Below are 20,068 nucleotides of genomic sequence, written 5' to 3'. Positions count from 1 at the left end.
CAGACGTGCCCCTTAAATAACTTCTAAAAATGCAAACCCATTTTAGGGCACAGAATTTTTACATTTAAATCTATTTCACTAAATAAATAAATAAATAAATCTATTTCACAATGTTGCTTTTTTTTTTTTAAAAATTATTTATTCATAAGAGACACGCTCCATGAGGGGAGTCTGACGCAAGACTCGATCCAGGGCCCCCAGGAGCACGCCCTGGGCCGAAAGCAGGCACCAAACCGCTGAGCCATCCAGGCATCCCACACTGTTGCTTTCTTTTTTTTTTTTTTTCTGTTGCTTTCTTAAAGCATTTAAGATTTGCTTTTAATTTTGTTATTGAAACTCTTTTTCCCTCACCAGTACCAAATTCCCATATTTTCACTAGTGGGCAGAAGTGAAGACATGAAATACGGGTCTGAGAATAAAAATAAGGTGTCTACCTTCTTACCATGCAAATATTTGATAGAAACCTATATGCTGAAGTAGGAATGTAAAAACTCATTGTAAAAAAAAAAAAAAAAACACACACACACAGAATACTAGAAGTTTTGAAAGTTTCACTATTTTGACTTTTCACTCTACGGGCTTAATTAATATCATAATTTTTAAAGATTCGATTTTATATAAGTGGGCCCTGAACAGCAATGGCTGGGGTCGTGAAACCATCTACCTGGCGAGCATGATCTGTCCCTTTGCCCCAGGAAGCCTCCCTTTGTTTGCTTTTTATAATTATGATTAGCTATACATAAAACTTGCTCTAACAATTGTTTTATTTATCTTGGTGCGAAAAGGTGGTTTTATTAAAGCACAGGGACAGGACCCATGGGCAGGAAGAGCTGCCTATTTTCACAATTTTTAAATGTACAGTTTTCCGTTATTAAGGACATTGACATTGCACAATCTAATTCACGGTTCACCTTCTCCTTTAATTTTCCGGCTTACCATAAGGGGGCAGACGGAGACAACGTATCCGCCCCTCTGCGGGAGCATCCCGCCACGCCTCACCCACGCATGCGCGCCTCACCTGCGGAAGGTGATAGGGGGCGGGGAAGAAGGCGGGGCTGGGGGCGGAGCAGAGGTGCGCAGGCGCGGCGCGGGCATTGTGACGTCAGGCCGCGCGGCCGGGCTGGGACCAGGCGGCGGCTCGCGGAGGCGCATCCTCTGGTGTGACGCGACGACTCTCCTCCCCACAGCCGGCCCGCCCGCCCCCGGCCTCGCAGCCACCGCCTCCCTAGTTCCCTCAGCGCGCGGAGCGAGGCCCAGCGGCCGGGGCGGAGGCCCGGGGGCGACGCGGCGCCGAGGGGCGGGGGCGGGCTTCTGAGCGCCGGGCGGCCGGGGTCCGCGGCCGGTCGGTGCGCGCCGGGCGGGCGGCGGGCGCCGGTCTATATGGCGGCGGCTCTGTCCGGCCTGGCTGTCCGCCTTTCGCGCTCGGCCGCCGCCCGCTCCTATGGGGTCTTCTGCAAGGGGCTGACTCGCACGCTGCTCATCTTCTTCGACCTGGCCTGGCGGCTGCGCATCAACTTCCCGTACCTTTACATCGTGGCTTCGATGATGCTCAACGTCCGCCTGCAGGTGAGTGACCTTCCCGGAGCGCCTGTCAGCCCAGCGCGGCCCGGCCCACCCCGCCCCGGGACGGCAAGGATGCTGACAGGAGCTGCCCAGCTGGACGCTCAGTGTATGCCAGGCGACGAGCATGTTTCCTGCAGCCCCACGGGAGGAAAACCCGCTGAGGTTATTGTTGTCTCCGTTCTGCAAACGAGACTGGGGGCGGGGTGGAGCGGCTTGACCCGGGGCCGAGGGCCTACAGCTGGGGCGTGGGGGTGAGGGGGCGTCCGCGGGGATGGTGGATGCTGGCACCGCTGGAAAGGCCGTGAAGAGGAAATTTTGCGCGCCCCCCGCCCCCCGTTATAAATGGTTGGGTTTTGGTTGACTTTGCTAGTTCCCGAACTTTACAAATGTTCAAAAAATTATTTTGGAAACTTAAGACGGGTCAGTGTTTGGATAGAGGTGTCTTATTTATTCTGGTCGGAGTGAAAGTGGGGTGAGGGTGAAGAGGGGAAAATGAAGTGGAAGAGGTAGAGACGCAAGAGGTTTCAGAGCGTCAACACTGTTCAGGCGTGGAATAGTAGGCGCTCACACACCCAGCACCCTGGAGATCACTGTAAATAACATTTCTGCATCCCTTGAATTACAGATGCCCCTTTCTAGTGGGATGAAAAGTCGTCAGATTGAGAATTTTCCTTTACAAGTGTGTCATAGATGGCCAGATGCTGAGCTCCTCTTGGATTACATTTACACATTTTGGAGTGCCTGGCATAGGCTTTGATGGAGGAGGGACAGGTTCCTGACCTTCTGGAGCTTGCAGTCTGACAGTACTTGTGTTGCTCCCTGGTGTGCAAAATGAGAAAGTCTGACTGTAGGATCAGGCATGTTCAGACCATGCAGGTGTTGTCGTTTTTTGGTCCTCTCTGGTTTGGTTGTATCAGAATGGAATTGTCGCTGCCTGGACCTTAACATTTTGGTGCCTATCACTGGTGATGGCAGGCTACTTAAAACCAATTAGTGATCAATATTGTGTGTTAATGCAAGATGAGATGAATCTGCCTATGTCAAGATCCGAATTGGGATGTTTTTACATGAACAAGGGCCTGTGGCACACCTAAGTTACGGTACCAGACTGGAAGAGTGGAAAACGGAAATCTTTCCAGCAGGTGATATGAATGAGTAAAGGGTACAGGATGTGGGGGTTGGGGTAAACCAGAAAGCCTGTGCTCTAGCCAGTTGCCACTAGCCAATGGTCGGTTGCCAGATACAGTGATTTTGAAGAGAAATTGGAAATACTGGTTTTTAGATACCAAATTAACTCAAATTCTAAAAAAGTAAACTTGGCCAAAACAACATGTTAGCAGGCTATATTTGATACACACCCTTCCCGTGCCTCCCTCCTCCCCCCAACTCCTACTTTGGAACGATTTGTTTAGAATTGCGTTAATGTTTGGCAGTCACATGTTGAATTACAAGAACTATAAGAGATAACCTAGTACGTAATGTTGTAAAGAATTATCATGTTTTGAAAAAAAAAATACCACATTTTGTACCATTAAAGAAATCACTTCTGTCACGTGTCCGCTTAACTGCGTATGACTACCCTCTACTCCAAACTACCATGACCACTCATCTGGATCATCTATTTTGCACTGGGCAGTAGGTTTTTTTTTTTTTCTTTTTTTTTTTTTTCCTTGGTGTCAATTCCCATAAAACAAGAGAGTAAAACTGCTCCTCATTGCACATAGAATGCAATTCACATATTTTTATTCGGCAGATCTGGCTTTTGCCTACCTCTAACTTACTTGAGTTGCATCTTGTTTACTGTTTTTTCAGTTTCTTTACTACTGTCTCCACACACCAAGCCCCTTTTTGCCCCTGGGCATTTGCACAGGCTGTTCTTTCTTTGAATCTTTGAATGCTGGTACAGTCTCACTTCAGTTCTGATTTCGGAGAGGCCTTGCATGATCAAAACATCTATATGATCTTGCGCTTCCTGTCGTTTCGAGAGTACTGAAGGCTTCCTTGTACTAAGCAATAAGGAATAAAGGACTCCGTTTCTAATATGCTTAGGGTTTCCAAATCTCACAATTGTTTGTAGTTGTTTGAGAATCTCAGGAACTGTTGCTTAAGTACAAATTTTATTACAAGGAATCTGTACTGTAATGATTGAGAGTAGATGTATTTAGGAGGAGACAGATTAGCTCTATTTGGAGTGGTTTGGGCAGTCAGAAGGGCTCAGTACATACCAAGCCCAAAACACCGTGGTGGATGACATGGCATGAATAGTCCAGGTGTAGCTGTAGAGAAGCCCAAGAGCTGAGCTGTAGGAGTGGAGTGTGGGCTTGTCATTCAGTTCAGGGGTGAGATGGGGGCAAGGGAGTCACAAAGTGGCCACCCAGTACGTTGGGGGCGAGCTAAGACCTGTGTGAGTATTTTAGGTTCGATCTCAGGCTTAATCAGGTGTGGTGGCAGTCATTTCACGTGCTGATGGGGAGCGTATGGGAGCAGGGTCTCTCTCTTCTTTACTTTAAAGTTAATCTTTACTCTCTCTTCTTTAACTTTAATCTACTTTAAATGCCCCTGCAGGTTTAGAGTTTCTGTTCATTTGTGGAAAATCACTAATTAAATTAACCTGACTTAAGGGTTTAATTACTCTGGCCTCTTGTAAAGGGAAGTGCTGTGGGAAATAGAATCTGAGAGAGAGGACAGCTATGGGTCGCCGCCTTTTTACTCAGCACACTGTCTCTACCCTCTTCGTGACGGGTGCCATAGTAAAGGATGCTTTGGCCCACGTATTTGCTTAGGGCCCCGCATCATTTGTAGGGCAGTGAGACCTTTCCAGGAGGTTGATACCTCTTTAATATGCAAGATGATTACATGAGAAAATAGATGCAAAAGGGCTTTGTAAACTGAGGAGCTTTATGATTTTATGTTATTTTTTTTTTTAAGATTTTATTTATTCATGAGAGACATACACAGAGAGAGGCAGAGACACAGGCAAAGGGAGAAGCAGGCTCCACCCAGGGAACCCAACGCGGGACTCGATCCTGGGCCACCTGGGCTGCCCTATGATTTTAAAATATAGTTTGCAAGCTTAAGAAAAAAGTTGTTTTGGGGATCCCTGGGTGGCTCAGTGGTTTAGTGCCTGCCTTCGGCCCAGGGCATGATCCTGGAGTCTCGGGATCAAGTCCCACGTCAGTCTTCCTGCATGGAGCCTACTTCTCCCTCTGCCTGTGTCTCTGCCTCTCTCTGTGTGTGCCTCTCATGAATAAATAAATAAAATCTTAAAAAAAATGTATTGTTCACAAGCAAGCCTTAATCTACTGGAGTCCTTAGCATCCTACTTATACAGAATCTGAAACACAGGAGTAGAAAAATGAGAATCTGTAAGAAATACTAAATTAAAATTAGTAAAGGCAAGATGATAGAATATACTGAGAACCTATATAACCATTTATGCTTCCAATTTTTCCGTTATGCCGCCCGTGAGAAGAATCAAGTATCTTAGGCCCAGTTCACCTTGATTCTTAAAATTAAAAGAGAAGACCTCAGGGAGCCTGGGTGGCTCAGTCGGTTAAGCATCTGGACTCTTGATTTCAGCTGATGTCATGATCTCAGGATGGTGAGATTGAGGCCTGCACTGGGCATGGAGCCTCTCTCCCTCTGCCCACCCCCACCCCCAAGGAAAAAAAAAAGAAGGCCTCAAAAAAGTCAGAGAAAAGACATGGTGAAGGTAGATGTTGTTGTCACACTGAGCAGTGTCTTCCTTGGCATGGATGGTCTGTGCTGACTAGGCCCAGGAAGCTTCCTTTGGTTCCTCCCTCCCTGTGACCCCTCTTTTCCTCGCTTCTGACTGCTCTATCATAGTGTCATTTCTGATAGACTTTTTAAATTCACAGCTCCCTGTTTTATCGTGTTTGCCTATCACTTGAAAATCTATATTCATTCATTCTAATTGGGTAAAGAGTTCAGTAGTGTAGGTAGGGAAAGCTGGTTGCCATTCTAAATAGAGCCGAAGGGCTTCATTAATTAGGTGGCATTTGAACAAAACCTTAGTGGTGAGGGCTTTAGCCTTGGAGATGGGGAGATGTTTGGGTAAGAAGAGTATCTTGTTCTGTGCAGAGAAGGCCCTATATAGCCGGTGCAAGCCTGGTATTTTCCAGAACAGCAGGAGGCTGGTCCATGAAGAAGGTGGCTGGAGATTTGAACTGGGGGTAAGGAGCATTGGAAGAACTTTGGCTTTGACTCTGATTACATGATCTCTTATATCCAAACAATTTCAAAAAGTAGTAAAGATCCCAAGATCCTAGTTGCAGGGTCACATGAAGCTTGAGATGTGTGTTATTCTGTTGCTTGATTGGGGGAAATTATAGATCATTAAGATAATGTAAAAGCTTATAAGTTTTGTGAAATCTTAGTCAAGCCAAAAGCATCAGCTCAGGAATTTGTTCTATAGCAACAATTGTATAGGGAACAAATATACTTTGAGATGGTAAATACCAAACATTCAGGAAATATAACAATACTATAGAATCTTTACATTCAAGTGAATGCTTTCATCATGGTTTTTTTTTTTAATAAACTTTGAAAATTTTTCAACCTGTATAAAATTTTATTGTACAGTGAACACCTGTATCCATGAATCAGGTTGTTTTAAGCCTTTTTTAAAAAAAAGATTTTATTTATTCATGAGAGACACAGAGGCAGAGACATAGGCAGAGGGAGAAGCAGGCTCCATGCAGGGAGCCTGATGCAATACTTGATCCCAGGACTCCAGGATCACACCCTGAGCCGACGAAGGCAAGATGCTTAACCGCTGAGCCACCTAGGCATCCCAGGTTGTTTCAAGTCTTACAAAAAGTCCTATAGTGGGCCAAGCAGATATTAAAGTGTGCATGTTAGGTCTCTATGTACTAATGTTAAAAGATACCAACCATATATAAAGTGAAGAAAAGGTTAAAAACTATTTTTTCATAAATGTGTTTGTTGGTACCCGGGGAGAGTGCTGCTGAGTCAGGAGAGAGCGTAGGCCTTGCTTCTCAAATGATCTGTAGAGAAGGGCCAGTGGTTCTTTACCTCCACAGACAGGGCAGCTTATATATAAACAACGCACATTTATTTCTTACAGTTCTGGAGGCCGGGAAGTCCAAGATCAAGACACTAGCAGAGCCAAGCCCTTGTGAGAGTTCTGATTCCTAGCTGGTGCCTTCTTGCTTGTCCTCTCATAGTTGAAGAGGCTTGGGATTTCTGTGGGGCCACTTCTTAAGAACACTAATCCCATTTATGAAGGCTCTACTCTCAAGACTTACACACTTCCCAGAGGCTTCAACCTCCTAAGACCACCATATTTAGGTTAGGGTTTCAGCATGTGAATTTTGGGGGGACACACATTCAGACCATAGCACCTTCTGATGATTTTGTAAGGGCCAATAAAAATGAATTGCTTTCACGTGGAAAAGTGCAACATCTGTTTGAGATTCTCTCTCTCCCTCTCCCTCCATTCGTAGGCTTGTGAGTGCTCCTCCTCTCTCAAAAATAAATCTTTGGAGGGGGATGCCTAGGTGCCTCAGCGATTTAGTGCCTACCTTCAGCCCAAGGCGTGGGCTTGGCTGGGATCCCTGGGATCGAGTCCCGTGTCTCCCTGCACGGAGCCTGCTTCTGTCTCTGCCTCTCTGTGTGTGTGTGTCTCAAATAAATAAATAAATAAAATATTTAAAAAAATAAATCTTTAGGGGGAAAAGTCAGAAGCTCTCCTAACTGAGCCAGCCAGTCGCCCCCCACTGAGTGTCTGTTCTTACATGATCACAGTAACCAACTGGGGGACAGGGGAAACACGGGATGGTGGCTCCTACCTTCATAAGGACTTTGGCTTGTACTCTTGAGTAAAGTGGGAAATATTTCACTAAGATGGGACTTAGGGGCAGCCCAGGTGGCTCAATGGTTTAGCACCACCTTCGGCCCAGGGCCTGATCCTGGAGACCCGGGATCGAGTCCCACGTCGGGCTACATGCATGGAGCCTGCTTCTCCCTCTGCCTGTGTCTCTGCCCCTCTTTCTGTGTCTCATTAATAAATAAATAAAATCTTTTTTAAAAAAATAAGATGGAACTTAATGTGATTTACTTTTTTAAAGGATTATTTTTTTAAAAAGCTTTGTTGGAATATTCAAATGTACCCCAAAATAGAGTAGTATAATAAACTCATACACACACATATATACACACACGTCTATGTCTCCATCACCCCTTTTCAATAAGGATCAACTCTTTGTTAATCTTGTTTTGTCTATTTCCTCAAGCCTACACCATCTTCATCTCCTCACCCCACACTGGATTTCTTTTTTTTTTTAAATCTCAGCCAGAATGGATTACTTTTTTGTTGTTACTTTTTTGTTGTTACTTTTACTTTGAAATGATTCAACTTAGAGAAAAGTTGCAAAAATTGTACAGAGAGTTCCCATAGACCCTTCACCTGCTTTCTGTTGGAGGCTAACTGTACCATAGCACAGCTGAAAACTAAGAGATGAGCACCAGTCCCATACATTTGGATTTCACCGGTTTTTCCCAATGTGATTTTTCTCTTTCAGGACCTGGCACTACTAGATGACACATCTCCAATCTGTGACACTTCCTTAGCCTCTTCTTTTATATCTGTCAGTTGGACATTCAGGCTGTTCTCACTTTTTGGCTACTATGAGTAATGCTGCCAGGAACATTCACATATAGGGTTTGTGTTTGGGCATGTTTTCATTTCTCTTAGATATTACCTAGGAGTGGAATTGCTGGCTCCTAGGGTAATCCTGTGTTTAACCATTTCAATAGGATCACTCTTTCTTCACTTCAGTATTGAGGGGAGAAGCAGGGAGATACTCAGGAATTCAGGAAGGAGGGAAATCGTGGTGGCTCCTGATCAAGGTGGCAGCAGGGGTGATACCGGGAGTGGTTGGGATGTGGCTGTATTCTGGTGTTTGAGCCAACACGCCTTCCTTAAAGGACATAGTGTCACAGAAAGACTCGTCACATTTCTTTTTTTGTGAACTACCCTTGTTTTTTGCCCTTTTTTCTGTTGTCTTAATTTCTTAGAGCCTTGTATCTGTTAGAGTTTAAAAAGTTTGGTTTTTTGTTTAGTTATTATGTTTTGACTTTGATTATGGGTATAGTTAGTTGACATACTGAAGTTTACTTTTTTTTTTTTTTTATCTTTCTTTCTCTCTCTACACCCCATATGGGACTTGAACTCTCAACCTTGAGATCAAGAGTGGCATATTCTACTGACTGAGCCAGCCAGGCACCCCCAAAGTTTATTTTTATGTGGTCAAATGTAACAATCTTTTCTGATTTTTGAGTTTGTCCTAGTTAGAAGGCCTTCCCAACTCATAGGCTATGAGGAATTAAACCTTATTTTATCTTGGTAAAAACAACATACACACACACACACACACACACAGACACACATATTTATGTAGATAATAATATAAATTTTCTATAATATAAAACAACATATACACACATAGACACACATATATGTAGATAATATATAAATATAAATTTTCTATAAATTTTCATTTATTCATTTATTTATGATAGAGAGAGAGAGGCAGGCTCCATGCACCGGGATTCGATCCCGGGTCTCCAGGATCGCGCCCTGGGCCAAAGGCAGGCGCCAAACCGCTGCACCACCCGGGATCCCTAAATTTTCTATAATAAGTTGCGCTGCCATGAAAACTGTGTGAATAGCTAGTCCTTGAGTGTATGTTAACTAGAAAGTAAGCTTCAAGAAGAAGAGCCCTGTTTGTCCTAACACCAGTGCCTAGAATATAGTGCCTGGCCCAGGGCAGGAGCTCAATGAACACTTGCTAATTGAATCTGTAGCAGAAAATCATAGGCGTAAAATCCCGAAGGAAAGGTTATTTGCATTTGTAAATTTTTAATTTAAAAGCCCAATTTGCCCTCCACTGGGGTTCTTGTACCATGTGTTTTCTCCAGTGATGCAGGAGATACCTACCTCTGGGTGCTCCCCATTCACTGGTAGGCCTTGGCTTCTACCCCTCCATGGAAACACATGGTCTCCATTGAAGTCACGTCCATGTTACCACCCAGTAGTCACTCCCATGTCTTCTGCTTTATAGAACCCCTCAGCCTGCATTTTGTTGTTCATTCCCTAAAACACTCTTGACAATGATAGTTGCTGTTTATGGCCTATCAGAGAAGATGCTAGGCGCTTTCACACCCTCACAGCATGCAGAGGACAGAGAATTGCCTGAGGCCCCCAATGTCTGAGCTCACCTTTGGCTGTCAGGTTAAAAGGAGGAGGAAACCGGGTGGTGCCTAGCCAGAGCTGCATGACTGGCTTTTTAAGGGCAGATACCATTTGGATGTACTGAAAGATTAGTAACAGGAACTCTGTACTATTAGTGTTTCCTGTGGTTATGATTCAGCTTAATCTGGAGATGATGAGTTGTTCCTCTTTCTCATCCTCTGAGCTGGGGAGCACCATATCTTTTTTTTACAGGTTTTGTTTTGTTTTGTTTTTTTCTTTGTTTTTTTAGATTTTATTTATTCATGAGAGACACACAGAGAGAGGCAGAGACATAGGCAGAGGGAGAAGCAGGCTCCTCACAGGGAGCCTGATATGGGACTCGATTCCAGGACCCCAGGATCACGACTTGAGCCAAAAGCAGATACTTAGCCACTGAGCCATCCAGGCACCCCTTTTACAGTTTTTTTTTTTTAAATTTTCTATTTCCTTAAGTGATGTCTACACTCAACATGGAGCTTGAACTCACGACCCTGAGATCAAGAGTTGTGCTCTACAGACTGTGCCAACCAGGCATCCCTATGCTGGTAGTAATTTGAGGAATGTGGGCCATCTCCTCAGTCCCATTGCTTTAGTCGTGAGCACAGAGATGTTAAATACTGATGTTCATGCCTGGAAGCTCTGGAAGCCAAGAGAGGCTGGGATGGGCCTGGAGCATGTTTGTGAGCCATTGTAAGGTGAGACTCCACAGCAAGCCCATTGTTCTGACCCTGCTCTTTGAGCTGTGTTGTCTTCCCAGCCCCCTTTGGGAATAGCCTTGCCAGCTGGCTTTCAGAAGCATAGAGGCCAGGATATTTTTAGTTTAGAGAGCAGTGGTATCCAGACTGTCAGGTCCCTGAGGCCATTAATAGCTCAGGTTAGAGAAGGTAGGATGACAGCAGTCCAAGAGGGCAGCAGCTGCCTAATTGGGTCAGGCCTATTGTTATGCAGCAGGTCAGCTGCCTCCAGCAGGCAGGGATTTTTGTGGAGGATGATTTTTCATATCTGCACTAGAGATCATGGACACACCTAGATAATCTTGTTTCCCTCTGCACATCACCCCTCTGGTCTTGTGGTTCCATTTTCAACCTTTGTCATCTTTTTTGGGGGGTGGGGGATGTGGGGTGAGGGAGTATATTCAGGAATTTACTCCCAGTACTACACTTTTTTTTTTTCCTGGATGATACTCTTGAACTTCAAAACAGACTCCTTCCTTCACTCTGTTGGTTCAGTGTCGGTGGATAAGTTTATTTGCCAGAGTTTATGCTGCTTATTTTGTAGACTTAACATGGGGCGAGGAGGGGGGTGCGCAGAAGATGAGATTTCTAGGGCCAAGGACAGTTAATGATATAATTATGCGTATTGGGTACAATGTAGTGTACCTATATATGTATTAGAGTGGGAAGAGTTATAAAAATATTTCACAAAGACAAATACCATATGATTTCACTTAAGTGTGGAATCTAAAAACCAAAACAGATGAACAAACCAAAAAAAAAACCCCAAAAATACGGAGAACAGACTGATGGGTGCCAGAGGTGGTTGGTGGGAGGATGGGAAAAATGGGTGTAGGAGAGTGGAAGGGTATATAGGCTTTCAGTTATGGAATGATAAGTCAAAGGCATGGAAGGGACAGCATAAAGAATACAGTCAATGGTATCGTAATAGTGTCGTATAGCGACAGATGGTAGCTACACTTGCGGGGAGCAGAGCATAATTTATAGGGTTGAATCATTTTGTTGTACACTTGAAATATTGTCAGCTATACTTCAATAAAAAATATTTCGCTTGTTTAGAAATTATTTGAAAGTTATTGCTGGCTCTCAAAAAATAAGGTATATGTCTAGTATTAGAAGTTTTCGTTAACTGGTTGAGGGATCAGAGCCAAAATGTTTTCACTGACCTAAAGTATTTTTTTAAATATTTTTTTAATTTTTCTTTATTTATGATAGTCATACAGAGAGAGAGGGAGAGAGGCAGAGACAAAGGCAGAGGGAGAAGCAGGCTCCATGCACCGGGAACCTGACGTGGGATTCGATCCCGGGTCTCCAGGATTGCGCCCTGGGCCAAAGGCAGGCGCCAAACCGCTGCGCCACCCAGGGATCCCGACCTAAAGTATTTTTGTCAAGAGATTAAATACACAGTTTATTACTGAATTTACTAAAGAACTAGATCTTCAGGACAATGTATTCTAACATTACTAAATACATGATTATATTAGTGGTAGCTTAGCTTAAATTTTAACACAATTCTGGAAATTCTTCATCTTTCTGAACTGCTCTAAGTTTTTATACAAGGATGTACTAAAAGTGATTAGAAACTAATTTTCTTGAGAGTTGGCCCCTATTAAATGACATGTTTCTCATAATAATTATAAAAAAAAAAAAAAACTGGGCAGCCCGGGTGGCTCAGTGGTTTAGCGCTGCCTTCAGCCCAGGGCCTGATCCTGGAGTCCCGGGATTGAGTCCCACATCGGGTTCCCTGCATTGAGCCTGCTTCGCCCTCTGCCTATGTCTCTGCCTCTCTCTGTGTGTGTTTCTCATGAATAAATAAATAAAATCTTAAAAAAAAGTTTTTTTATAAAAACTATGATAATATGTATTAAAAACATATTTGAGAGGCTCCTGGGTGGCTCAGTTGCTTAAGCATTTGCCTTAAGTCTCAGGGACCTGGGATTGATATACGTATATATATATGTATATGTATGTATATATACACATATATATCACACATATATATACATACATATATAGATATACACACACACACATATATATATGAAAATGCTCCCATTTCAGGGAAATGTTCATTCTTACTGCATTTCAAATTGGTAAAATAAATAGAAGGTTTGAAAGAATGTGCTTTGGAAAGTTAACTTGAAAGAACTATCTAGGGGATCCCTGGATGGCTCAGCTGTTTAGGGCATGATCCTGGAATCCCAGGATCGAGTTCCGCATCAGGCTTCCTGCATGGAAGGAAATGCCTGTGTCTTTCCCTCTGCCTGTATGTCTCTGCCTCCCTCCCATCCCCGTCTCTCATGAATAAATAAATAAAATCTTTAAAAAAAAAAAGCTGTCTAAAAAACTGTCTAGAGAATTTGGTTAGATTTTTGACTCAGTGAGCTTTGAAGATTTTACTTATTTGAAAGAGAGGAGGAGAGAGAAAGTGCATGCACATGAAAGAGCAAGAGTGGGGTGAGGGACAGAAGGAGAAGCAGACTCCCTGTTGAGCAGGGAGCCTGATGTGGTGGGCTCTATCCCGGGGCACTGGGGTCATGACTTGAGCCAAAGGCAGCTGCTTAACTGAGCCACCCAGGCACCCCAACTTGGTAAGCTTTGAAAGTACATTTGATCCTTGAACAATGGTGGGTGTTAGGAGTGCAGACCCCTGTGCAGTTGAAAATCCATGTATAAATTTTGACTCCTGGGCAGCCCCGGTGGCGCAGCAGTTTTAGCGCTGCCTGCAGCCCAGGATGTGATCCTGGAGACCCTGGATCGGGTCCCATGTCGGGCTCTCTGCATGGAGCCTGCTTCTCTCTCTGCCTGTGTCTCTGCCTCTCATTCTCTCTATGTGTCTCTGTGAATAAATAAAATCTTTAAAAAATAAATAAATAAATAAATTTTGACTCCTCAAAAATCTAATTTATCAATAACAGTCAACATATATTTTGTGTCATATGCTGTATTCTTAGAAAAAAATAATATAGAAAAAAGAAAGTGTTATTATCAAAAGGAAAAGAAAATACATTTTACAGGATGTACTGTATTTGTTGAAAAAGACATGCATATAAGTGGACCCATGCAGTTCACAACCGTGCGTTCAAGGGTCAGCTGTATTGAATTGTAGCCAGAATCCACACTTAATAAAATAAGATTGCACCTCATAAAAGTTCTCATCACAAGAAAAAATTGTAATTATGTGTGGTGATGGATGTCAACTTATGGTGAGTAATCATTTTGTAATATATACAAATATTGAACCTTTATATTGTACACCTGAAACTAATATAATGTTATGTCAGTTAGATCTCATATTTGTGAGATATAAAATTGCATCTAGCATCTGTGTATTGCTTTATACTGTTCAGATACATTTTTATCAGTTCTGTAGAGTAATGGTCACATTTCTATTGGTAAAAAGTTTTGAGCATGCCCTACAGATATACGGAGATGTATGTTTTTATAAATTGTATCTTTTGCTCCACCAAAATACGGTATATATTGTAAAACAGAAAAAGTTAAAAGAGGAATGAAATAAAATGAACTAGACAAAGATGATTTGGTAATCTCTCCCTCACTCCTTGAGGTAGTGTCACCCCATCTAACAACTGCTGGACTAGAAGATCATTTAGAGTTTATCTGGAGCTAAGTTGTTTGTGCCAGAAGCACATCTAACCACCCTCTTTCTGAAGCACTCAATGCTGTTGACGTCTGTGACATGGAGTTTCCTGAGGTGCTCTGAGTCTTCTCCTTGGTGACTGGGGAGCCCTCGCTAGATCTTGGAGATCCTGGCCTTCTGTACCCCACTGTCTTCTTTTTATCCACCTTTCCAAAGCTGGTGACTTCAGAATCTAGGTCCCCAACTCTGACATCACTCTTTGAGCTAACAACTTTACTCATAATCAAAATGCATGCCCAGTTCCCGCAGCCAAACTCTCTGTGTCCCTATCTGAGCCGTTTGACATCCCTCCAGACCTGCTGCTCCTCTCCATTCTCTGTTAATGATGCCTTTGCTACCCAGAAGTGACAGCCTCCTTTCTAACCTGTTGGCCACCAACTGGAAAAATACTTTGTCTCTCCTCTTCTTTCCTGTACCATTGGAAATGTGCTTCCTTTGCCATCTAGCCACCACACTACAGCCAGATAATTAATCCAAAGGGCAGACCTGGCCAAACACCCCTTGGTGGCTCTGCATCGCCGCGGATGTCATCACACTCCTCAAGCTGCAGCCACTGCCTCTCATTAGCCCTGGTTTGCTTCCTGGCCCCCCATCCCTTCACTCATTTTGCTTCTGTGTCAGCCTCCAGTAATTCTTGTTTTTCTCTTTCAGAGTAGTCTCAATTTTTAAAAAAACGTAACATGTATACACTCACCTAGCTTGGAGTCTCTGAGCTCCCCTAGTTAGAGAAACTGCAGCTTCCTGACCCCCATCTCTCTGTCCCCGCAGCCAGGCCTCAGCTACAGCTGGTTCTCCTTGTGCATATTCCTCCATCTCTGAACTGCATGCTTGTTGCTCCCTGACTCTTCACGCAGGCTTTGTCTTTTTATTACTCTGGGAAATGAGCTCTCAGGCTCCTGACTCACATCCCACTTTTCCAGCCTCCCTTTCTCCCAGCAGAGTTGTGTTTTTTCGTTAGATGGCTCTTCCTTCAGGTGGCCTCTTAGAAAAATTATTAAATAGAGTTTATGCATTTCTTTATTTTTTTATGTTTAATGCTCTGGGATTATTTTTTTTAATTTAAGATTTTATTTATTTATTTATTTATTTCTATTTATTTATTTATTTATTTATGAGAGAGACAGAGAGGGGGAGAGACACAGGCAGAGAGAGAAGCAGGCTTCATGCAGGGAGCCCAATGTGGGATTCGATCTCAGGACTCCAGGTTCATGCCCCGGGCTGAAGGCAGGCACCCAACTGCTGAGCCACCCAGACATCCCTGGTTGGTTTTTGAAAGAACACGAGTCAACTTTTTTTTTTTTTAAAGATTTTATTTATTTATTCATAGAGACACAGAAAGAGAAAGAGGCAGAGACACAGGCAGAGGGAGAAGCAGGCTCCATGCAGCGAGCCTGATGTGGGACTCGATCCCTGGTCTCCAGGATCACACCCCGGGCTGCAGGCGGCGCTAAACTGCTGCGCCACTGGGGCTTCCCCCCCCCCTTTTTTTTTTTTTTAACTCAGTTAATGAAGTAATGAGATGTTAGAATCAGTTTAAGGAAGAATTTAGACAAATCAAGCACACACGTAATCAGGAATGCCAAATGGGTATAAAACTGGTTAAAAAAATAAATAAATAAAAATAAAACTGGTCAGTATCACAGGCAATAATCAGTTGCCTAGACAAAAGTTATTTCTTTGGATGAGAAATCTTTTGCCTTCCTCTCACATTTCCTACAACTCAGAGGGTTGTAAAGCAGCTTGGAGATAGGGTCAAGGCTCCATAAATTTAGGTAACTCAAGGACTCACTGGACAGCATGCCCAATCAACTTGTGGTTTGTCAACCTCAGGGCCCTTTCATAGCCTTTCCTGACACATCTTCTCCACTGGAGACATAATGCTATCAAAGAAAGATTATTCTTGGTCACAGAAAAAGGCTGGTCCCATTAGGGTTCCAAGTACAGTGAGATTGTTAACCATCTGGTCACCTCACCTTGAATTTGCTCTTAAATGACCACTGAAGTCACAAATCAACTTCTGTCCTGAAGTTTTCAACCTAGAATCTCAGACTGGGCTTTCAAAAGCCTCTATTATTTGCTAGTCTGAGAGTGGGGAGCTAAGCTAAGAACCTTTCTCTAGCATATTTACTTGTACCTATAAATTCGGGTGAATTCTTCCCTTATCAAGGCTCCAGAATTTGCTGAGGTTCCTGATATGGCAGCCAGTGATCTTCCTTACCACCCTGAGGCTGCAGTGTTACATGCCAGGACCCTCCATGCTGGTTTTTCCTGGAAGGGCTTTGTGGGCATTAGATCCATAAATAAAGTTGACCTTGATTCCTTAAAAGTAGCTTGTCATGCTTGAGTCACTGAGAAGCATTCTCAAATAGGACACATCAGGTAGGGCCTTGGTCTGCATGATCAAGTCATCCAGTTACATCGTGATTAAAGAAAGGACAATCAATCCTGATTATTGAACCTACAGAAATAACTAAATAGCTGTGAAACGTACAAACCCTAAGAATGTTCATTTTTCATATTTTTAGGAAACGCTGAATTAATGTACTTTTTTTTTAAGTATGTTCTTTTTGTTGTGATCTCTGATTGGTAGGTTATCATCTGTTTTCTGTCAAAATGTAGGAATCCTTGGTACCAGAAACTGTTAAAGAGATCTTCATATTTGTTCAGAAATACCTGGTGTGTGTATGCTCTTTTAAGACTCTGTCTTCGTAATAATACCTTAATTTGATTATCTCTTCCAGGTTCATATTGAGATCCATTGAAGGCCTTCTGCTGACCCTCGTGTGGTCAAGTTTCCACATCAGAGAACACACAGCATGAGGGACAGAGTCGGGGCTCTGGACACTTGCCTCGGGAAGGTGAAGGGAGTGGGAGAGGACTCAAACAGGCTGCTGTATGGACTTGGAAGAGCGCAGGGGGAGAGCCCTTGCCCGTCAGGTATACCTTCCTCTTCCTGGATGCATACATCTGTGGTTGATGTGGATGGAAATTCACAAAATGAGGAGTTATCAATGGAAATGAAAAATGCTCTCAGTGAGACCAGCCTCTTGCTCCTCAATGGCAATAAAGTGCTTCCATGTTTGAAAGAATCATTAAGAAGAAATTCAGCTTCCGTTGCGGCTCAGAGCAAGACTCTGGATCTGTTCTGTGCTCTTGCAGAAGAGTGTTTGGCTAGGGTGTCCTGTGGTATGAGGGACTGGCTGGGAGGGGGGCCAAGGGCAATCAACAGCCACAGAGGATGGTGCCACAAAGGAGAGCCTTGGGGGTCACGACTACTGTGCTGTCAGAAAAGATTAGAAATGGGGATTTCTGAGGAGAAACCGCCAAGTGCTCTGCCAGAAGGGCCAGGCCTCGAGTTGGAACTGTCTTGCTTGCATTTCGTCCTGTCTACACTGTTGTACGCATGCCTTGAAGTTTTCCTGAATGATGAGACAAAATGTGTTTTCCTTGGCCATTTAGAGCCTGTGTTTTCAGAGCAAACAGTAGAAAACAAGAAAATGCTTTCAAGTATAAAAAGTACTTCAAACCATCTGCAGATAACACTGGGGTTACTGGCTCTACCAGCTTTTGAAGTAGCAAATCCATTATGCCATAGTTAAGGTACAAGCAGAACAATAAAAATAGTGAGATTAATTTTAAAAGTTGTCTTACAATGATTGCTTTCACACTGAGTCTGGATGCCAACAGGGCAGCCATGAAGTTCCTGCTTCAGTTTGTATGATCAGATGAACTCATGGGAAGTTGGTTGATATAAGAGGAGATTTTTGAACATGTTTTATCTTGTGCTTGAAAGACATTCAATATTGGGATACCTTTTCAATAACATTAATACATCCTATATAAATGTCAGGTTACAATGTAAAGATTTAACAAAATTCTTTATGTATCTTCAGCATTCATTCTAAAGGGCTACTGTCCCAGATACTGTCTCCTTAGACTGTCTGATCATCAGGTGGAAGTGCCTGTTTATGTACAAGTCAGCTCCTCCCTACTTGCTCTCAGCCGTGCTGATGTGATTGTGAGCTGCCACCATTTCTGCATTCTGTAGAATTTCGGTCAGCAGCAAAATTTGATTTTTGTCATATCCCTTTCCTTCCCCTTGAAATGCAGTTTAAATGGAGTCCTTATGGTGAAAGTTGAAATATTCAATGTCCTTTTAGTATAATCCTTTCTCAAACACGGAGCTCTAGCCCTGTCACCTGAAATAAAACAAGCTTGAGACCATCTGCTGTAGCTCAGGTAGGGGGAGATAGACCTCATATTTCCCCTGTAGAATGTTTCCAGTTTCCAGGAGCGGAGGTATCTCTTACACTAGCCTTTTTTCTGAGGTAACCCCTCTGGTTGTTGAGAATTCCAATCAAGGTCACCTCAGAGCATGAGTTTTTAAGGAGTCCTAAAGTAAGACAACCATTTTCGGGGTTACTCATTGCCTCTCTCCATTTGTGTCCTAAATTACTCTGCCGTGTGCTATTTTAGTGTTTTGGGAAAATGAAAAATAAAACGTGTTATTTAGCATAATAAGTGTCTTATTTTCTGTGTGTAGTCTTGATTCACCTTGTCATTTATCAATGCTGTCTTCCTCTTACTGAAAATCTTTTAGCACCAGTCCAAGTAGGCTGCTCACTTAGAAGACCAGAAGCAGAGCTTGAAAGACAATCTGCAAAGCCAGGTCAGAACTCTACTCTCACTTTCTTCCCAGGACATAGTGAGAATGTGTTGTGATCCTCTGGGGTGGTGCTCACTGTGATAGCGGCCAGTGTAAAGGACACTGTCCGGGTTGGGGGTGGGTGGGGGTGAAAGCCCTGCTTAGTGGACCCTCTGTTTGGGGTCATGATGGATGATGTGAGGACACAGAGAAGTGTTTTCTTGTCAAGCCATCCCCTCTTTTTTTTTTTCTTTTTTAAACTAAGTCTGTTCCTTTGGGATAGAACTTTCTGGGATCCATTGACTGTTTTATTTATTTTGTAAACTGCAAGTACATAAATTTCAACCAGTTGCAAAGAACAAATACGGAATTCTCTATTTAGTATCAGATGCTAAATAATTTTTTTTTAAAATAAATTTAGAATGTCTTCACATGGTCATATTAAAATAAGCTTTTTTTTTTCTGAATGTCACTTTGGGGGAATGCTCGCGTTAGCAACTTTTTTTCTTTGATTTTTTAATACACGTATACTTGACCAAAATTTTTCCTTTTGGCCCTGTGTCCAGTTCCTGTTTGAAGACAATCTCCTATGGAAAGTTCTAGAGTGGAGAGGTGATATAAATTCACTATATAAAGTTTCTTAAAAAAAAAAAAAAAGTTTCCTTTTTTTTTTTTTTTTTTTTTAAGATTTTATTCATGAGAGACACAGAGAGAGAGGCTGAGAAGCAGGCTCTGTGCAGGGAGCCCAACGTGGGACTCAATCCCAGGTCTCCAGGATCACACCCTGGGCTGATGGCGGCGCTAAACTGCTGAGCCACTTGGGCTGGCCTAAGGTTTCATGACTTTATAAAATAAGGCCTTCTATAAACATTTTTATTCTTGAGGCAATTAGTATAGAAATAGGATATTCTTTCAGATAAATTATTTCTGTGATTGAATTATAAAAAGGATAAATCTTTAAAGTTTTAATTTTCCAGTTTACAGTGTAATTTCAGGTTCAATCAGTCTAGTGATTCAGTACTTCCATATGTCACCTGGTCACGACAGGTGCACTCCTTAATCCCCATTACCTATTTAACCACCCCCCACCCCCTCATCTCTGGTAACCATCAGTTCTTCATAATTTTTTTTTAATTTTTTTTAAATTTTTATTTATTTATGGTAGTCACAGAGAGACAGAGAGAGAGAGG

At 42.9% G+C, this 20,068-nt stretch overlaps 1 protein-coding gene across 1 annotated transcript; it reads left to right on the top strand.

Annotated features, from left to right (window-relative positions):
* The first annotated feature begins 1,093 nt into the window (after positions 1-1,093).
* Positions 1,094-18,746, top strand: LOC121486444 (small integral membrane protein 10-like protein 2A). The gene is made up of 2 exons (XM_041747319.1): positions 1,094-1,566; positions 16,975-18,746. The coding sequence occupies exons 1-2, from the start codon at positions 1,381-1,383 to the stop codon at positions 16,993-16,995; spliced, it is 207 nt and encodes a 68-aa protein (XP_041603253.1). The 5' UTR covers positions 1,094-1,380; the 3' UTR covers positions 16,996-18,746.
* The last annotated feature ends 1,322 nt before the right edge of the window (positions 18,747-20,068 follow it).

Source organism: Vulpes lagopus, chromosome 3, assembly GCF_018345385.1.
Source record: "Vulpes lagopus strain Blue_001 chromosome 3, ASM1834538v1, whole genome shotgun sequence".
NCBI lineage: Eukaryota > Metazoa > Chordata > Mammalia > Carnivora > Canidae > Vulpes > Vulpes lagopus.
This window is presented reverse-complemented; position numbering and strand designations above follow the sequence as displayed.

Excerpts from the sequence above, each read along its gene's own strand:
- LOC121486444 (XM_041747319.1), top strand. The coding sequence starts at position 1,381 with ATGGCGGCGGCTCTGTCCGGCCTGGCTGTCCGCCTTTCGCGCTCGGCC. Across the intron at positions 1,567-16,974 it reads TGCTCAACGTCCGCCTGCAG|GTTCATATTGAGATCCATTG; the intron begins GTGAGTGACCTT and ends TATCTCTTCCAG.